A 19,844-nucleotide genomic window follows, 5' to 3' on the forward strand; every position below is an offset into this window, starting at 1 on the left:
ATAAATGTAGAAACTCCATTAATGTAATTATATAACCTAATACTCAAATTAATATTCTTGTAAATATTTTTTCTCTGTAGCCAGATTGACAATTATTTTTATTTTGCTTTTATCTTTCAATGAAAAATCTTTTGTGAATAAATTAGGTTTTATTTTCGGGCCAGATTCACATTTTTTTGTTTAACTTTTTCTTTTCAAGGCAAAAAGCTTCATCTAAAAAATTTTTTTTCCTTGATGGAATAGTGTAACGAAAAATAAACTTTGAAAAAGTTTAGGCCAAAATAATGGAGTTCATGAAAAAAAGGAACTGGAGAGTACTAAACGTCGCTTGGACTAATATTGGTTTTCATCAATCTTTTTGGATTTGTTGGGTACAGAAATTATTATGTAAAAAAATATTCTACCCAGAAATATCTAATTTCACGGCCCCCATATAATCTTCTCCAGGGAAAGAGGGATGTGCGCGAAGGTAAATTGGTAACGGAAACTGATTAACAGCTACAAGGAAATTTGGATGAAGTCGTCCATGACCCTGCATTATGTGAGTATGCTTCTTTCTTCCTTGTTAGGTATTGACAACTATAACACTCCAACTTTTGAGACGTCATGACCAATGTTAATCGTTTAGGTGTTACTTGTCGTACAGACCTACTTGGCTCTAGACTCATATTTCATAAGCAAATATTAATATAAGCATTGACCGGTTCAACATAATTAACTTATTTAACATGAAAAAATCGTTTAGTTGCTCGCAAGGTTAATACTCAAAGCCATATCACAGATAAATACTTGGTAATAGAAAATAACATATATACATGTATACAAATATATACAGGACTTAAGCTTAGAGATACATGTCATCTATCAAAAGTCGGATACTACACCAAGTTATATATACAGATACAAAAAGAGGAAGTCAATCCCAACCCTCACACGGATTTCCTAAACCGGAACCCAACTACTACGAGGTCTTACCCCTCTAAAAAGAAATACTACAAAAGCGAGGGAAAAATAGTACTAAGATTACCAAAACAGAAGTAGAAAATCTATCATACCTAACTCTGGGGTGACCTCTGAACATCTTCAAGAAAAGTGGTCTAAAGCGTGCTTCATATGAAGACTCCGTTCCGCGCCCGGTCCTCGTAGCTCAGGATAAAACGAAACTCAAAGAACTCCTCTGCCGAACCCATCTGGGGAAGGGGAGAAATAAAGAAAAGAAGGGTGATGAGAACCTAGAGTTCTTAATAAGGTAAAAGGGAAACCTAAGGTCTTTTTCTCTAAGTTGTCGTGAAACAAAAAAAAAAAAGAACAAACACAGAAACACCGGGTACAAGCATACATACAACAAGTAAACAGTATAGACAATCAGGAAATGGCAGTGAATAATTCACGGGAAGTTCATATGCGTAAACAAGATGATGCATGCCTGTTCCTAGCGCAGGCCATGAGCTCATGCGTCGGTTGTGTACCCACAACCCGACGTTACTCGGAGCGAACCCCAAATATGGTCTCTTTACCGTGTCAGTTAGGCACAATTATCAGCATGGACAAATCCATGTCAATTAGATATCTTGGCATCACCGTAAGAGACAGGCTATCAATTAGGCAAACATTTCCGCATTAGCAATCTCAGACTATCAGTTAGGCGGGCACTTCCGTATTAGCAATTTGGCACAAGGCCCATTCCATGTTTCTCGTTTTCTTTTCTTTTCTTTATGCCTCCACATCACCATTTACTTATACACACCTCGTATCACCGTGTTATCATACATACCTCCGCATCACCATTTAATTACACAACCCTCCGCATCACCATTTAACATCAACTCTTTTAATATAAAACCTATCCTTTCCTTTTCCTTTAACTAATGACATGTATGCTGCAAAATATGGACATGATACTTTGGATTGAAATTAAAGTTTTATCGTATTTGGATTTTAATTGGATTTAGTGGCAAACTTAATGAAAATCTTCTGCTGCCCTAAGAAGATTTAGAAAAATACAGCAGGCAGCTCTATTTTTGAAAAATTTATGATAAATCCAATTCTAATCCGATACTTTCAGATTTTGGTGAGTATATACTTAACATCTCCAAGTTTTAGGTAAAAAAAATTTCAGATCCATAGCACCTCGTTTGGTTAATTAAATGTCAGTTGGAAGTGTTGCCCTGTTTCTTTAAATTTGTTCTGAATTTTCTGTGAACAGCCCAACTTCCAAGAGACATAACTAACTCTGCAAAATAGTTATGGATATGAAATTTATACTCACTTAAAATAGATTGATAGGTCTTTAAAATTCTTTTGAAATCAACTCAAAATTCCAAAAAGAAAAAGCAAAAGTTATAGCAGCTGGATGTTAGTACTGCAGAACCAGAAAACTAGAAAATTCTGCAGCAACCACTAAACTTCAAAAATTCATATCTTCCAAACCACTTGGCCAAATTCCCTGAAATTTTTATGGAGTAATCTTAACTTTTTGAAATTTGATATAAAAATGTGTTTATTTGAAAATCATGTCTAGATTGCTCCCAGTTTTTATTTTAAGTTGTTGTCTAATCTGTTTAAAAATTTCTGCAGCAAGGCTTCTTGATTTTCACTAACCAAATCCGACCCCTAAGTTCCTAACTCATACCAATCAATAATTCTCATTATTTATTACCATTTCTAGAAGAATTATGCCCTAATTTCTCCCAAGAGCATTAGATCCATAAACATTAAGAATTTATACGATTAACATAACATGATCACATCTTTACAACATTAAAAAATCTGCACTACATTCAACAATAATAATTCAGCCACTTTAACAGAATTTTTAGCAACATCAATCATGTTAACTCGTCATCATCAATCAAGATTATATCTAACAATTACCCATAACTAATTTACATTCCTAACCCTTACCTTTCTTCGAGAATTCACCAACCAAGGTCCGTTCCTTGCTACCTTAAATCAGAAAACCCTAATAAACGTAATTTAAAAAATTTTTATTAGTCCACAGGGCCAATTGGCCGAGCTACAAATAGAGCAAGAGAAGGAGTCTTACTCTTGTGATGGGATGAATTTGATTGGGTTGGTCCTCATTCAAAGAAATTGAGGTTTAACAAGGGTAGAGCCTCTAAATTAGGAAGAACAAGGCACATAATTACTTATTCTTACCTAATGAGAAAAGTTCCAAGGGAATTAGAAAAAAGAAAGGGTAGGATTTCTTCTTTGGCTTTGGGTTGCAGCTCCTTTGATGGTCTTCTTCTTTCTCCTTGATGGTGATGTACACTGCTGACGTCTTCCTCCTTCCCTTCCTTGATCAAACGCCACTTTTTCTTCCCTTTCTTCTCTTTGTGTGGTTTCCAAAGGAATTGAAAGGCGTGGCTTTGCTATATATATGTATAGAAGGTGGCAAAGGATGAGCTGGTGCGGCAAGGCTTCGTGGCTTCCTTCCCTTGCAACACCACATTACAGCATTGATTTCACAAAACAGTGACCATGGTTTCCTCTGGACACGTTCGGTTGTGAGAGAAGAAGAGAAGATGGGTTTAATCAGAGTTCCCTTGGGTTTGGTTTAATTAAGGGAAGCTTGGTTCGGCTGAACCGGAAGAAGGAAAAGAAAACCGTGACTTTGAAATGGAGAAAGGTAAAACCGGGTTAATAATTGGTAATGATTCTAGGGTAATTCCTCTACTAATTCATTACTTATGAATTAGTAAGAGGTAGTTAATTTTGAAAAAAGTAAATTAACTATACCGGTAATTATCTAATTACCAAGATTCGTCACTCAGAAGCACTAAAAACAAAAGGTTTAGCGCTACGTGTTTTAATTCTAATTTGTTATTTATGCTATATATATATAAACATATGCGCGTCAGCGAACGTTGTAAAGAATGAGGAATCACAGGCCTCATGGGGTAGAGTGGTTACAACAACTCTACCAATACAATTCAAACTGCCTATTTTGATTCAGGGCTACTTCCTGATTAAGGAACTTTCCAGCCACTGGTATCTTGTAGTGATCAGATTTAAAGAGGGAGTCATGTATCTTTTGGACTCATGCACCTGTGAGTAAGAGAGCATAAACAGGAAGGCTTTCGTCTAAAATTTGGTAAAATAGCTTTCCCTCTTAATTGTCTCATTGGCTTGGCACAATCTGATTGGTATTATTTATAATCTTTGAACCCCATTTTTGTGCAGGGAGATACAGTGTCTCGCATGATTGGCAACCCGTCATACCCAATTCAGTTTTCAGGATAACCAACGATGTTATGAACTTCAGAGTCTCACCAGTGGAGAGAGTTCCTTTTTGCCAACAACGGTAAAAGAGCAGTAACAAAATTTGTTGAATAATATTCAGCTTTCTTCTGAAACATGTGGTCATGAGTAATGTTTTTAAAAAAGAAAGTTATATTGTATTTCATCTGTTTTATTTTTCGAACATGGCTTGTGGATTTTTAGGCAACGCAACTTGAGTAATTAACAAGTTCACCGTGACAGTGACACATCAGTTGTTTTGGTTCTAAACTAGATGGTTATGGGTGATATATTTCAACACAATCTTCGTCACAAGGTAGGTCAATAACCATTACGAACACTCTCTAAAAATCCCCATCTTATGCTTCAATACTCTCTAAAAATCTTTTGTGTTTATGTTGCAGATGAATGAATACATGGTCAGGGTGCACAGGACACTTGCATTACTAGTGTCTCCATTCAATGAGGCAATGCATTGGATGCCGAAGCTGAACTAGATCTCATTCATTGCGAAGCGACAAATGGCATTTTCCAAACTTTTTATATTAGGAGTATGCATTTTCTATGCTCGAATCGGATCACTTTTTGGACTAGTAACATATGGTCGAGCACTACTACTTGCCAATTAGCAATATTTTCCTTTTCTTTATGAGCTTATTGTGTCTTAATACCAGTAATTATGTGTTTAAACTTATTATTACTATGTTGTGTGCAAGAAAAGACCTTTATGTTGTGTATTTCTATACATATCATTATTATAATGTATCCCATTTGAAACTTTTAAAAAATTATTGCATGTGAGGGGGTGTATGAAGGCAATGATGCTTGGTGCAGTACAAATAGGTCTAATTGGATAAATACATTTTATTCAGGTGTTAGGCTTATAATAATTAGTAGGCCTCCAAATTGGTTAGAAGGTTATAATAATTAGTCGGCCTCATAGTTGGTTACAAAACAGGAAAGACTGGCCTTAACATAACAAAATAGCCTCATGTTGGGACTTGCTGCAAAGATCTCAACATGGCAGGAATACTAAAAATTACTTCAAATGATTTATATTCGGATGAAAGACAAATCAAGTGTACCATAACAAAGCCAATCATGCACCAAATTTAAATTAACCAAATCCTCATGTCAAGGTCACAATAATGACACAATACCGAACCAAATAGACCCAAACTACATCAGCAAGGTACCTTCACACATGGTTATCTCATATAATAAAGGAGTTACCTAACAACAAATCATAATAATTGAACCATAATTATATTCATTCTACTGATGCCAACTATAATAAGGATCTGTTAATGGCACTTGGAAGTCCTCTTCATCTGGAGAAAAGTGTTCCTCTTGCCCCACGGGTTGAGATTGGTAATGAGGATACTCCTACATCAGATGATACGTATTTAACTTGATATCATCATAGAGACAAACTATAACAAAGGAATTAAAAAAACTAAAGAACAACCATCATCAACTTCCTCCCTAAAGTTAGGAGTGTAGTTGTTATCTTCATCGATGTCATCCACGTGGCTAGGCTGCTGCCCCTGCCAACGATTCAACTAGCAAAAAAGTCAATTGTACCCAACCCAACGAAAAATGCTACATCATCTCATGCTCTAACCAAAGTATGGTTAATTGAGCCCTTCTTTGGCCTCTTCTTGCGACACACAATAAGTGGGTCTTGAATGCACCCCTCGAGTGTGGATGATTGGCCAACAACCGCAGGTGAGAAAGGCCCAATTTTGGTATCGTGCTTTAATCGAGTGATCTTGTTGCATACCTTCTCAATGACCGTTTCAAATTGATCTTCCCTCACTGAAGTAAGCACACACATCTCCTTACATAGGTTGTTCAGCATCCAATTGCGACAAGTTACCATAGAGTCCCAACAAAACAGTCCCTTCTCAACATATTGCCTCACCTTCGACCGAGCATTCTTAGACCACCTCTCCAAAACAAGACTCGTTGGGATTTCCATGAAATCAAGATGTACAAGAAGGGACACAATGTGATCGCGTGGTATTCCAAGGGATTCCATCCTTAAACAAGAGCACTTAAAAATCGAATCCTCGGGATAGTGCGAAACATGCCAGTAGTTTTGTGAATTGCCCAACCATGAAATGGTGTATATGTTCGATGTCGAAGTTAATGTACAAGACCAGAACTTTAATGTACATGCACAGAACAGCATGGGCTGAAACAAGAGAAATATCTCCCTCGTTAGTAACTTTGTAGCAGACCTCTCCAAATCATGTAAGGACTTTGCAACACCAAGTGTCTAACCATGCTATGCATATTGGATTATGTCTCCTGAGACCTCATCTTCGATACACAGCAAAAAAATTGTCCAAAAAAGCCCCTCAAATTATGGCGGGAGTGGACAAACTTACCAAGTAATGAATGCAAACACTTGCATATTGATTTTGTCAGAGTCCCACATTTTCCTCTGGTTATAAAGGTCACAGACCCATTGATTATCCTGAAGCTGAAGCTCAGTGACCAATCTCTCCCACCTGGCTTCAAACTCTAAAACCTCATAATAAAAAATCATGCCCTTCTTAAACTCAAAAGTGAATGTTGGATTGGCCAAAGTCGATGTTGCGTTCCGAAGGAGATGCCATGAACAGAGACGATGATAAGCCATAGGAAATACTTTTTCAATGGCCTTTCTCATTGCTCCGTGCCCATCTGTGCTAACACACTAAGGAGCTTTTCCCTTTATAGCTTCCAAAAATCTTTCAAGTATCCAGGAATATGTCTCCTCACTCTCATTTGCAACAAGGACAACAGCAAAAACAATGGTTTCATTATGGTGATTTACGCCAGAAAACACAACCAGTGGGCACATGTATTTATTCTTTCGATAAGTTGCATCAAATGGTACACCATCTCCAAACACATGGTAATCTAACTGACTACAGTTATCAAACCAAAAATGGTGCACCAAACGACCCTCTTTATCTGCTAAGTAACGCACAAACATTCCAGGATTCTCCTCTGCAAATGATTCCAACCACCGAATACAAGACATTGCATCGCTCCCTATTAGCGTTCTCTGTTTATCAATCTGGTTGTACATGTCTCTCTTTAAAAATGGTACATTTTGGAACCCCCGCAGTGTGCACAAATGACGTGGTGTTTTAATCCCAATTCTCAACATCATGTTCATTTGTTCAATTGCGGTAGCATTTATCTTCCTATGCCTAGGAGCATAAATGTAAGTGTTTCGTCAAGCATCTCGTGGTTGTGAACATCATCAAAGTATGAAATAATCCATCTACCACTCTCCAAATGTACATGAACACGCATCTGTGCCAGACAACCACATCTAGTCTCAGGCTTAGGCTCCTACTTACGTTCATGGGCCTCCTTATCAGCAGCAAATTCTCTGAACCCCTGCCTAAAGCAAACAAACTGCTGTTGTGTCGCCTGTTTCTTGGAATTTTGCCTTGGCCTGGCCTTCCTTGTGGCAAACCCATTCATTTGTTCATATAAATTGTCGAAAGCAAAAGCTACATGTCGATCGGGAAAATGTAGCAATCTCATTTGATCAAAAGTTATTTCTTTAAAGTTGACTCGGCCAAAGTCAGCAATCCTGTCAATGCCTCTGTCTTTCCAATTTTCGTAAAAATCATCACCAATATTATCACCAGAATACCCCTCCTTATTCGCATCCTCACCCACCTCCGATGAAGGTTCATCACCTAGAAAAACATTTGGGTCATCGAAAACCAGTTCTTCTTTGTTCTGACACACAAATCTTTGTCGGCCATAGCCGTTGCACCATGAAAATAGGAGACTACATCTTCCTCTTCCATTCTAGCATACAACCTACAAAGAAAATATTGCATTTTAAAAAAATAAAGACATACTGTAAATATAAAATCTAGATGATGTATTATGGATCAAAACTGAAGCTGAAGCTGATTATAGTAACAACAATAAAATCTACATGATTATAGTGACAACAATTCTTCATTTCGTTGCTATATAATTTTTTGAAAAATAAATTTAACTAAGAATTGTTTGTTGCATGTAAATCCCGTAAAAAACAGGGAAATACCTCCAAGGCTATGAACTCAGCTGATGAGAGGAGGGAGTGGCTACGTCGTTGAGAAGAGAAGGCTACGATAGCGTCACTGACAAGAGGAGTGGGCATCGCGGCAAAAAGGGGCACGATGGAATACACTCATACAGAAAAGGGGTTACTCCCCTCAAACATCTTTTTTGTTCCAAATCTTTAGAAAGCAAATGCTTTCTCTTTTTTTTTTCAACCCTCGCATACCTTTACATGCAATATTCATCCGCCCATCTTAAACCATTTGAAAAGCCGACCCATTTGTCAAAAAGAATAGCTACGTCTTCTTTTATAATTTCAACTTTTTAACATATCTCTGCAACAAATAACGTTTTTCAGGTGCTCAAAATTGCACTCTCAAAAGACTTGCCACATCACCGTTAACTGGTATCAAAAAGTATGGGCTAACAGTGAGCTAGTTTGGAAGAGGCTAATGCTAAAAGTCACCTAGATTACACATGTCAACTTCTTAGGACACCAACCTTTAGTCTGAAACAACAAGTTTCTTAGTAGTGGGCCCCTGAAAAGGTCAGTGTTCAATTTTTGTGGATCCCAAACTATGTTAATCATGTTGATAACCTTAGGTTCTTAATGGCAATTTTGCACCCGTAGATATCTGCGGTGATTATCTGAGAGAACTAATGAGGACTCGCAAAATTTTTATGGAGATAAGACTCGTTCCTATGAATAAATAAGGGCAGGGAAGACGATTAAGGTATTCGCCCCACAAAAACTCGCAAAATTTTCACAAAAAAATTTATTTAAATAACTTTATATAAATGTTATTTAATTGTTTTTGTTTTTATTTTAAGTTTTATAAGGAACAAATTAATTATGTGTATAATATTTAAATTTAACAATAGGTAATTATTTAAATTTGCATGTTGAAAATTTTGTGTGTATATTAATTACATTGGATTTGTGCTTGATTGTGTTTTAGTTTAATACATTTAGTTAAATTGCATTGAATTTTATTATAATTGTGTTAATTTTTAAAAAAAATTAAAAATTAAGTATCCATGGATATCCGCAGATATCCACCTTCCTGACGAAAAAAAATAAATAGAGACCCGTGATAGAGATGGGTGGGAACGGGAGACATTTTACTAAATGAAGATGGGGAGTGAGGGAGGGGTCCTTGCTCCCATGAAGCCCCATTACCATTCCTAGGCACTACAAAAATTAATCTAAAAAATTAATTTTCAAATCTAGTAGAAATAAAAAAATGTTTAATATTATTTTGTTTTATTTCTTTTATATCATTTTAGTTTTTGGTGGTCAGGTGTTTTTTGTAATTTTTCTTTAGTTCAAAAAAGTAATAATGATATCGTCGAAGAGGGAGATTTTAGAATGCTAGATCTAAGAGATAAATAGTGCATCTAGTACGGAGTTGTTGTTTAGCCATTCATATTGGAAGATTTTTCCAGCGTGATAGACAATTCTTTTTCGCACAATGAATGAGAACGTTGTGGCCGCTAGTAGCGGAGATAATGGCATACTGTAGATCTGTCCATTAGGCTATGATTGTTTATAAGGACAGGACACTGAGACAGAGACACATAGACACAAAATCGTGGACAGATGAGACATGGACAAAGACATTGTGTCCAAAAACACTGAATTAGTGTATTTTGTATCCATCCTGACAGGAAAGATACAAAGACACTAACAAGGGACACAACTTATTTTTTATTTTTTCTTTCATTATTCTTTTTAATTTTTTATAATTTTTTTATTATTATATTTTTCTTTTCAAATTTTTTGAATGAAAAAGAGAATAAATTAGATTTTCATAATTTGTTCTACTTTATCACCAAATAGAATACAAGAACACTAAATTCTATGTCTCTGTCTTTTATGTATTATTCTTAGTGTCTTATCATGTCCTATTCTCAGAAACAAACACAACCTTATAAATGGATTATTTTTGCCAAGGCCCGAATTGTTCTTTGAAAATATATGTACCCCAAACAAACAACGTCGTCAAACGGACACACATGTAACCTTAATCGAGAAATTATAATCTACTAATATGTCCCTTAATTCAATTTTGGGAATACTAAGCAATGTGACACACCTCTACAACACTGACAATAATCCGTAGTTGCGCCTTGCAGCTCCGTCACATTATTCCCTGTCTTGCAGCATAATGTTTAGGAGACTAACACGTATAATCTACACATGTAGATAGAGTTCTCCATCTATATAGTAACATTCGCCTTTATAAAATCGATGGATTGGTTAATAATTTTCAGTTGTTCTTATGTACCATCAATTCTTACCTTAATTGATTTTGACAATATTATTTGTGATATTTCATTAATCATTATAGACTATGATGTATAGACACTGACATGGATACAGACTACGATACAACACGAACTACGCGAATACACAAATTTGAATTTCTTATAAGACACGGGAACATGGTATAAATATAAAATATAAAGTATATATTAGATAAATTATAATGATATTTTGTTATTTTATTGATATTAAAATATAAATTAACTTTTTTAATTATTTTAAAATTTTTAATTACATAAAGTATTTAAAAATATTTTTTGTTTTAATAATTAATATATACTATTTCTAAACTTATTTCAAGAATACATGTTAAGAATAAGATTGGACACACTAACACGTGATAGTATTTAAGTATATCTAAAAAAGAATTTTTTATTTTTCATTAAGACACAGTTAGACACAAAAGATACGCATGTCGATGAATATCGTGTCTAAAATATATTCGACACGCAAACACGACAAATAAAAAAAATGTCCATGTTTTATAGATTATAGCCCATCACAGAATTTTCTAATTTTGGTTTACGAGGAAAACAGGAAAAAAAAAATTGCTCAGACTCAAACCTTATTGTTAACATAAATGAAGTTAATTAATTGACAAATGAATTTGAGTTCCTATTAAGTATTTAGTGTGGGAAAAAATCCAAACAGGATTTAATGTTACTAGAGGTATTAGTGTATTGCAATTTTTGACAGCAAAAATATGCAAACTATATTAAAATTAGCTTGTTTCGGATAGGCAAATGTCGCTACACTATATCTTTCTTTTTGGCCCAAAATATTAAAGCCAATTCTTGAAAATAGATTATATAGAAATTACATGTATAAATTTGAGTTGGTTAAAACTCCTACATAATATCTGTCTATTATAAGGGACAAACACTGTCGAACGCAGTATTAGCAGCATGATTCCGGTATATGGGTCAGTCACCTTTATAACCTAATCATTGTTAATGACCATTATATAAATTAACTAGTAGAGTGAATAGTTTTTATTTTTTGTTGGGCTTCTTCTCATTTTTATCCTTTTTTTACGACCAAGATGGGTTAATGAGCTCAAAAATTTATTTTTTGTAAAAAAAATTTGATGTAAAAATGTTCTGTTTCATATGGTATTTTCTGTTACAAGTCTTACAACTACTACCACTACTAATAATATTCGGAACAATAATAATACTTATTACTAATAGTTATAATATTAATATTAATCATAAATATTACTACATTGATAATAATAATTTTAACAACAACAACAATAATTAAAAGATAAATAATGTTATTTATATTATTTACATGATGATTTAGTACTTTTTTTTACGATAATAATTAATCCTAAAAAAATAAATTATCGCACATTTAGTGATTAAAATTTATAGACTAATTTAGTATTAAAATTTGTTTAAGATTAAGTTATTCGATTAATTATATTTTTAAAATTAAATTAAGATAAAAAATAAAAAAATATGTATAAATAGTATAAAAAAATAACAGTGAAACTCTTATTATTCTATTAAGTTGTATTATTAACATTAATATTGTTAATAATTGTATAATTTTTATTACTAATAAAATTATGACTAATAGTATTAGTGTTGTTATCATGACTAGTAGTCATAATATTATTAGTAATAAAAAGTTATACAATTATTAATAATATTGTTAAGTTTATTGAACCAAACGATGATTAAGATGATGACTAAATATTATTGAGTTAAATTATTTGTATATGTCTTGTTTAGTGTGCAGAAATTAAAAGTAATCACATTGGCCCAAGAAGAATAAAATATTAGCTCACATACACATACATTCTGGCCCAATATAGATTCAGCAAAGCAATCACGTTTGACCCAAAAGTTGAGTTGCTGAACCTTAAGAAAGAAAGAAAGAAATGGGCCTAAATACATACACAATCAAGGCTTAATGTTCATTTGCCTCCACCTCAAATCCTTCTCATCTGAAACAAAAGCGGATCCTTAACAAAATAAAAGAATGAAAGTACATTGGCCCAAATAAAGATCCAAGCACTATTCGGTGATACATAACCAAAATTCACTCTCCTAGAACTTGAACTTCAACTCATTTGAATTCATTTACACATCCACCGAACCATCAAACTCTCTCTTCTCTCTTATTTTCTTCCTTATCATATCACCGTCTGAACTAAGAAAGAAAAAAGAGGAAAGATCTGAAGTTATGGCAAAAAGAAGAATGAAAAGCTAGCTTCCATTTTCAAGCAAGAAGGAAAAGTAAAATGACTACAACAAAGGAGAGATCTCAGCGCAACAGAAGATCACAAAAAGGTGATTTCTCCATTTGTACTTCAACGAGAAACTGTGAAGAAATCTTCTGAGCTACAAGTACCATTCAAGCAACTATGAAGACAGTGAAATCAAAAGTGCTCAGTAGCTCATCAGTTAAGAATCAAACTTGGAGCCACAACAAAGATACACGGCCTATGTTCAAGAAGTTTGAAGAAAAAGGATGAAAGAGAATGGTATGGCTGCATGTCACGGCTTCAGCTTTCTCTCTCTCCTCTGACCACGCCGCTGTTGGTTCTGATTATTGGAGAAGAAGATAACCCAAGTGTTAAAGATGATTCAAACCTTGAAAGCTTCACTCCTCTATAATAGGGGTGAACGGCCAAAAAATGAGCAAGAGAGAAAGAACACTTGTTTCAGTTTCCATAGCTCCCTGAGCTGTTCTTGTTCTTCTCCTTCATATTTTTTATTTTATATTTTTTTCTCAATTTAGTCTGTCTGAGTTTCATTGGTAAAAGAAAAATATGGTGAGGTTTCTAAGAAAAAGCCAATGAGTGGAAAAAGGCAGAGAGCTAGACTTGGAAAAAAAAAGCTTAAGTTATTTTAGAAATCTTTTGTTAGTATTTTTATTTTGTGTCATGATCTTGAGGGAATTTCCTTACAAGTTCGGTTAGCACTTTGCTGTTGAAAGATAGGGTGAGTTCTAGTCAAGTTCAAATTGGGGTTAGAATCTGGACTTGTTCTAGATAGGATTGTGTAGATCCTAGGGAGAATTGGTGATTGTAATCTGTTGAAAAAGATAGTGAAATTCCATCATTGTTGTGATGGAGACTGGATGTAGGCTACATTACACTAAGTAGCCGAACCAGGATATATCGGTGTGTCTCTCTCTACTCTATTATCAGTTTCTGGCTCTGCTATGTTTGGAAGACAAAAGTAAATCATCTTCTGATAACTCTACTAAGCCTCATGCTCAATACAACACTCCCTGCAAGAAACTTGTTCTGTCTCGTTCTGTATCAGGAGACAAAACCAAAATATCTCCTGTATTCTCTCAACAGAAAGCAAGGTTTAAAGAAAAGAAAAAGGAGGCAAAGATTTAATCCCCTTCTCTTAGTCACTTATTACCATTAATTGGTATCAGAGCTTGGTCTTAAAGAGATCAAGCTTTGCAGCTTGGAGAAAAGATCCTGATGGCAAGCAACAATAGTTTTAACGTGGTGGTATACACTCTAACTGAAGGACAATCAAACAATAGACCTCCATTCTTCAGTGGAAAAAACTACAACTATTGAAAAAAAAGAATAAAGATCTTTGTTTAATCAATGGATTACAACATATGAAAAATCATCATGAACGGTTCTCAAGTCCCAACCAAAACCGGTGCTGATGGCGTTGTCATTCCCAAGATTGAAGTCGAATGGAACGATGAAGAAAAAAAAAAGATAGAGCTCAATGCCAAAGCTGTCAACATGCTAAACTGTGCAATCAGCTTCGAGGAATACTGAAAGGTATCAAAGTGCAAAATAGCAAAGGAGATTTGGGATAAACTCCAAGTCACACATGAAGGCACTATTCAAGTGAAGCAAACCAGAATTGACATGCTATGTAAAGAATACGAGATGTTCTCTATGAAGGAAGGAGAATCTATTGACGATATGTTCAAAATATTTTCCATCATCATCAACGGCTTAGATGCTATGGAAATTACACATTCTGAACCAGTGCTAGTGAAAAAAGTTCTAAGACGTCTAACAAAAGAGTGAGAAATTAAAGCTACAGTCATATATGAGAGTAGTAATATTAGTAAAATGACTTACGATGAACTGAGAGAAAAATTACTTGCTTATGAAATCACTCACTTGAAAAATGATACAAAAAAGAAAGGTGTGGCTCTCAAATCATGTACTGAGTCTCTGGGCGATGAATCCAGTAATGATTTATCAGATGATGAGTTTGTATTTTTTGCTAGGAAACTCAAGAGAATGATGAAATTGAGAGGAAGAAGTAAGGGAAGCAGTTCAAGATGATCAAAGAAGGACCTAAGCAAGGTCATCTGCCACAACTGTAAAAAGCAGGACACTACAAATATGACTGTCCAAAATTTAAGAAAAAGGACAAAAATCGAAAAGACAAGAAGGGGCTTATGGAATTTTGGGAAGATCTGGAAAATGATTCAGATGAAGATGAGGATTCAGACAACAGCTCTCAAGCTTACCTTATGGTTGACAACAGCAAACCTGATGAGGTAATTTTTATTGAACCCTCTAATGAAGACCTTCATCTCATGATTGATCATGTCATTGAAAAATTAAGATATTTCTAAACCAGTGTCATGAACTTGAATCTGAAAATGACATCTAAAAAGCTGAAAATACATTTTTCAAAGAAAAATTAAGAGACGCTAACCACTGTTGATATTGTTGAAGAAAACAAGCGGCTCAAGGCTGAAATTAAAGATTGTGAGAAACAACATTCAGTGATTGCATATTTAAACTATTTTGAAGAAAATAATAGGTTTTATAAAGAGGTTAAAAGTCTAAAATAGGATCTAGCCAAGTTTGCTCAAAGTTTTGAAAATTTAAATAAATTGTTGGCTAATCAAAGACCTCTTTATGAAAAAGTAGGTTTAGGTTATCTTAAAAAATCAGAAACTATTTTTAAAAGTTCAGAATTTGAAGATGTGGCTTCCACTTCTAAAGACACAAGATTTCAAAATCCAAATCTTCTTAAAAAACAGCAACAAAAAAATTCTGTCATTTATACAATCGGAATAGACATTTTCTTATTTAATGATTCATTATTGAAAGACAAGTAGGTGATAAAGTTTACAAAATAGTTGGCAACTATAGTGGTCTTGACCAAAGAAGATGATTTAATATTAAAGGATCCAAAATGATTTGGATACCTAAAGTCACTTAAGAGTCTTGTGCTGTTTTGCCTAGCATCCAAGAAGAAGGATAACATGTGATACTTGGATAGTGGATATATTAGGCACATGACCGGAAAGTCTACATTCTTCATCAAACTCGACAAATATGATGGAGGCTTTGTAACTTTTGGTGACAATGATAAAGGTAAAATTGTGGCCATTATAAAAGTTGATGAGAATTTTTCTTCTTTCGTTAATGATGTGTTTTTAGTTGATGGACTAAAACATAATCTACTAAACATTAGCCAATTGTGTGATATAAGATATTTGGTTATCTTTAAGAAATTCGAATGCTTGGTTGTATGTGAAAAATTCGATGAAATTTTGTTTGAAGCTAAAAGGTATAACAATGTGTATGGATTCACTCTAGAAGAACTAAAAAAACAAAATGTAGCATGTTTCACCTTTATGGAATCTGAAAAATGGCTATAGTATAAGAAATTAGGACATGCAAGCATGTTCCAAATTTCTAAACTTGTAAAAAAAAACTTTGTTAGAGGTCTTCCTAATATAAAATTTGACAAAGACATCACTTGTGATGCTTGTCAATTGGGTAAACAAACTAAATCTTCTTTTAAGCCCAATGATAAAATCTCTACCAAAAAGCCATTGAAAATGCTACACATTAATTTTTTTTGTCCTACTAAAACTCAATGTTTAGGAAAAAAATATTATGGTTTAATAGTGGTTGATGACTATATTAAATTCTGATAGATTCTTTTCTTAACTCACAAAAATGATGTTTTTATTGTATTTTCGATTCTTTATAAAAGGATTAAAAAAATAATTTAATAAATTATCAAAGGTATATATTCATTGTTGAGAATGTAAATAAAATTATGATACTTACTCTATGGGTGTTATATGTTTACTTGAAGGAATAATACTTTTAATATATTTTTTTAAAATTATTTGTCATTCACTTCGAAGAATGATGACTTACATATATGATTAATTATCATTCACTTCGAAAAATGATATTAATATTAAATAAAATATCATATATAAAAAGATAAATAAATAAATAAACTAAATAACAAAAAATAGCGTAATAACAAATAAGAGAAAAAATAGGAAGGGAAGAGAAGCAACAAAGTAACAAACTAAGAAAACCCTAGCAGAGAAAGAGTACGTACTCCGTACTCAGAGAGAATGAGAGAAGGAGAGAGCGGGAACGAGTGTTTGAGGGCGAAACACAGTGAGCATGGCGGCCATGCCGTCGGAAGAGATAAGGGGGAGAGTGTGGGTGGGGGTGCATCCGGTGTCAAGGAGGGTTTTTCACGAGGGGGTTTTTCAAATCCTACAAAGATCTCCTTTAGAGATAAAGTTATTGGTCCAGAGAAATCGAAGGCGTTTGCACTTGCAGGATCTCTATCTGGGGATAGTATAGCCACGGTGGTGGGCAAGCAGGGCGATTCCCAACCTCCATGTGTAAACTTCACTGAAGAAGCCAAGCTTTGTTTGGCAGAGCCTTATCGAGAAGCTTTAGTGATTAAGGTTCTTGATAAAAATTATAGTTACACAGCTCTTTCACACAAGCTTCGGATGGTTTGGCGCATCAAAGATGGCTTTGATCTGCTTGATGTGGGGTTTGGGTACTTCATGGTAAAATTCGATGCATGTGAAGATCGTGAGAAGGTCATGCTTGGTGGTCCGTGGTTGATTGAGGGGCACTATGTTGCTGTAAAACCGTGGGATATAGATTTTCGGTCATGTGAGCAATCCTTCGGGTCTACGCTTGTATGGGTTCGGATTTCGGGGCTCCCAATCTGGTGCTATCAGGAACAGGCCATGATGCGTATTGCTTTTGCAATAGGAGTTCCCATCAAAGTGGACTTAGCCACTAAATTGGCTGAGAGAGGACGATATGCCCGAGTATGTGTTCAAATAAATTTAGGACTGCCAGTGATCAAGCATATCATTGTGGAAGGCGTAACTCATGTAGTGGAGTATGAAAGTTTAAATTTAATTTGTAACTCTTGTGCACGTTATGGTCACGATATGGCACAGTGCTTGGGTAGAGACTCTAGGGAAGGAAAGAGTGTTGATTCCGATGCCACCAAGCCACGGGACGGTACAAAGGCAGTGCCACATCCTGAGACCAAAAGTCATAATTTAAATGAAGTAGAACCTAATGTGGTAGGTGGCGTTACTGGCGAGAATCCTGCATCGAATTTGCAAGAAGATTTGGAGGCTAATAATTTGGAAAGAAATAATGTTGAGGAGGCTTGCATGCATGATGAACCAGGCTGGGAGCAAGTTGTGAGGAAAGGTAAAACCAAGCTGGGTCAGAAGCAATCTAACAAGGTCCAAAGAGGCATTCAATCCAGAATCGATTCGGGTAGAGTAATCAGGCCCACCATTCACTTCTCTCACACGAATGGATCAAGCTCCTATCGTGCTAGGGTCGGGTCACGAGTCAAGGTCGGACACAGCGCTTCTCGTGTTGGTGAGACGTCGATCTCCTCAACCCGACACACCCCAGTGCCTTGCGGGTCCTCTCTCCGGAAACGACCAAGGCCGGGGTCCCTACAGAGCTCGCCAGTTGAGAAGAATGGAGGCACGGTGATGGAAGCATCGTCATGTCTTCCTGCAACCGTGAAGGAGGGTGTTACCGTGGCGGTTCCATTGGAGAAGGAAGGCGCATTGCCGGCTGTTACTGCGTCGGTAGGCGGGATTAAGGAGATATTCCAGGGAGATCCGGCAAACCTGAAGGTCACGGGAGTCACTTCCGCTGGGCAAGCCTCGGTTTGAGGTTGGTGAAGCACTTTGATTTCCTTGTTTTATATTTTTATATTTTATATTATGGATAGTTTAAATATAATAGCTTGGAATATTAGGGGTGCTTCTAATAAGTTAGCCCGGGTGAATTGTAAAGAGCTGGTTAGGAAATTTAAACCTGTAATTTTTATTGTGGTTGAAACTCACTGTCCTTTTCAACACTTGAAAATGTTCTGGGAAAGACTTGGTTATCACCCTATTGGTATAGTGGAGGCGTCAGGACACAAGGGGGTATTTGGTTCCTTTCTGCAATACAGGGTGTTCACTGCAAATGGGTTGATGCTTTCGATCAGTGTGTTACAGTTGAGGTTCAGGTAAATAATGTGATTTGGAGGTGCAGTGGTATCTATGGTAGTCCTCAATTTAATACCAGAGTTTTGCTATGGGATTATCTTGTTACTCAATCTTCGTCTTTCTGCGGGCCATGGATTGTTCTTGGTGATTTTAATGAAGTACTATTCTCTCATGAATCTAAGGGTTGCCTCTTCTCGAGTCATCATGCAGATCGGCTTGCTGCCTCTCTAGGGGATAGTAATCTGTTTGACTTGAAGACTATTGGAAGACAATTTTCTTGGTACAGAAGGGTTAAAAATGGTGTTGAGGTGGCGAAAAAACTTGACCGGGTTTGTATCAATAGTGGCTGGCTATCTCTATTTCCAGAGGCTTACGCAGAAATTTTAAATAGGCTTCAATCTGATCATTGTCCTATCCTAGTACGCTGTACAGGTCGTCCCCAACCGAAAAAGAATAGACCTTTTCGGTTTATCGCAGCTTGGGCAACTCATCCGGGGTACAGAAATATTGTGAACCAGTCATGGCAGGCTGGCTACAGAGAGATGCACGGCAAGCTTTCAGAAGTGCAGAAGAACTCTTTGGAGTTTAATTCTAAAGTGTTCGGCAATATTTTCGTTAGGAAATGCAAATTGGAGAGACAGATTAATTTCCTTCAGAAGCGACTTGAAGTAATGGAAGATTTGTCTATGCGGCAAAAAGAAAAATAGCTGATTGAGGAATTTAATAACACGCTTGTGCAGGAGGAACTTCTATGGTTTCAAAAATCCAGAGAGCAGTGGGTAAAATTTGGGGATAGAAATACCAAGTTCTTTCATGTCCAGACTCTTGTGCGGAGAAAGCATAATAAGATTCATGGTCTCTTTCTTCAAGATGGGGTGTGGGAAACGGACCCGGATGTCCTTAGAAGGGAAGCTGAATCCTTCTATAAACGCCTATTCTGCCAGTCGGA

The 19,844-nt window shown here is 35.5% G+C and overlaps 2 protein-coding genes across 2 annotated transcripts; one reads left to right on the top strand and one right to left on the bottom strand.

The window, feature by feature from the left end:
• Nucleotides 1-6,946: 6,946 nt before the first annotated feature.
• Nucleotides 6,947-7,408, bottom strand: LOC148574968 (protein FAR-RED IMPAIRED RESPONSE 1-like). Its single transcript, XM_088505999.1, has one exon. The coding sequence runs from the start codon at nucleotides 7,406-7,408 to the stop codon at nucleotides 6,947-6,949; it is 462 nt and encodes a 153-aa protein (XP_088362125.1).
• A 9,564-nt stretch (nucleotides 7,409-16,972) lies between these two features.
• On the top strand, nucleotides 16,973-19,602 carry LOC148574969 (uncharacterized). Its single transcript, XM_088506000.1, has 3 exons — nucleotides 16,973-18,568; nucleotides 18,859-18,915; nucleotides 19,078-19,602. The coding sequence occupies exons 1-3, from the start codon at nucleotides 16,973-16,975 to the stop codon at nucleotides 19,600-19,602; spliced, it is 2,178 nt and encodes a 725-aa protein (XP_088362126.1).
• The last annotated feature ends 242 nt before the right edge of the window (nucleotides 19,603-19,844 follow it).

Source organism: Arachis ipaensis, chromosome B2 (genome assembly GCF_059453495.1).
Source record: "Arachis ipaensis isolate K30076 ecotype BB chromosome B2, ASM5945349v1, whole genome shotgun sequence".
In the NCBI taxonomy this organism is placed as follows: Eukaryota; Viridiplantae; Streptophyta; class Magnoliopsida; order Fabales; family Fabaceae; genus Arachis; species Arachis ipaensis.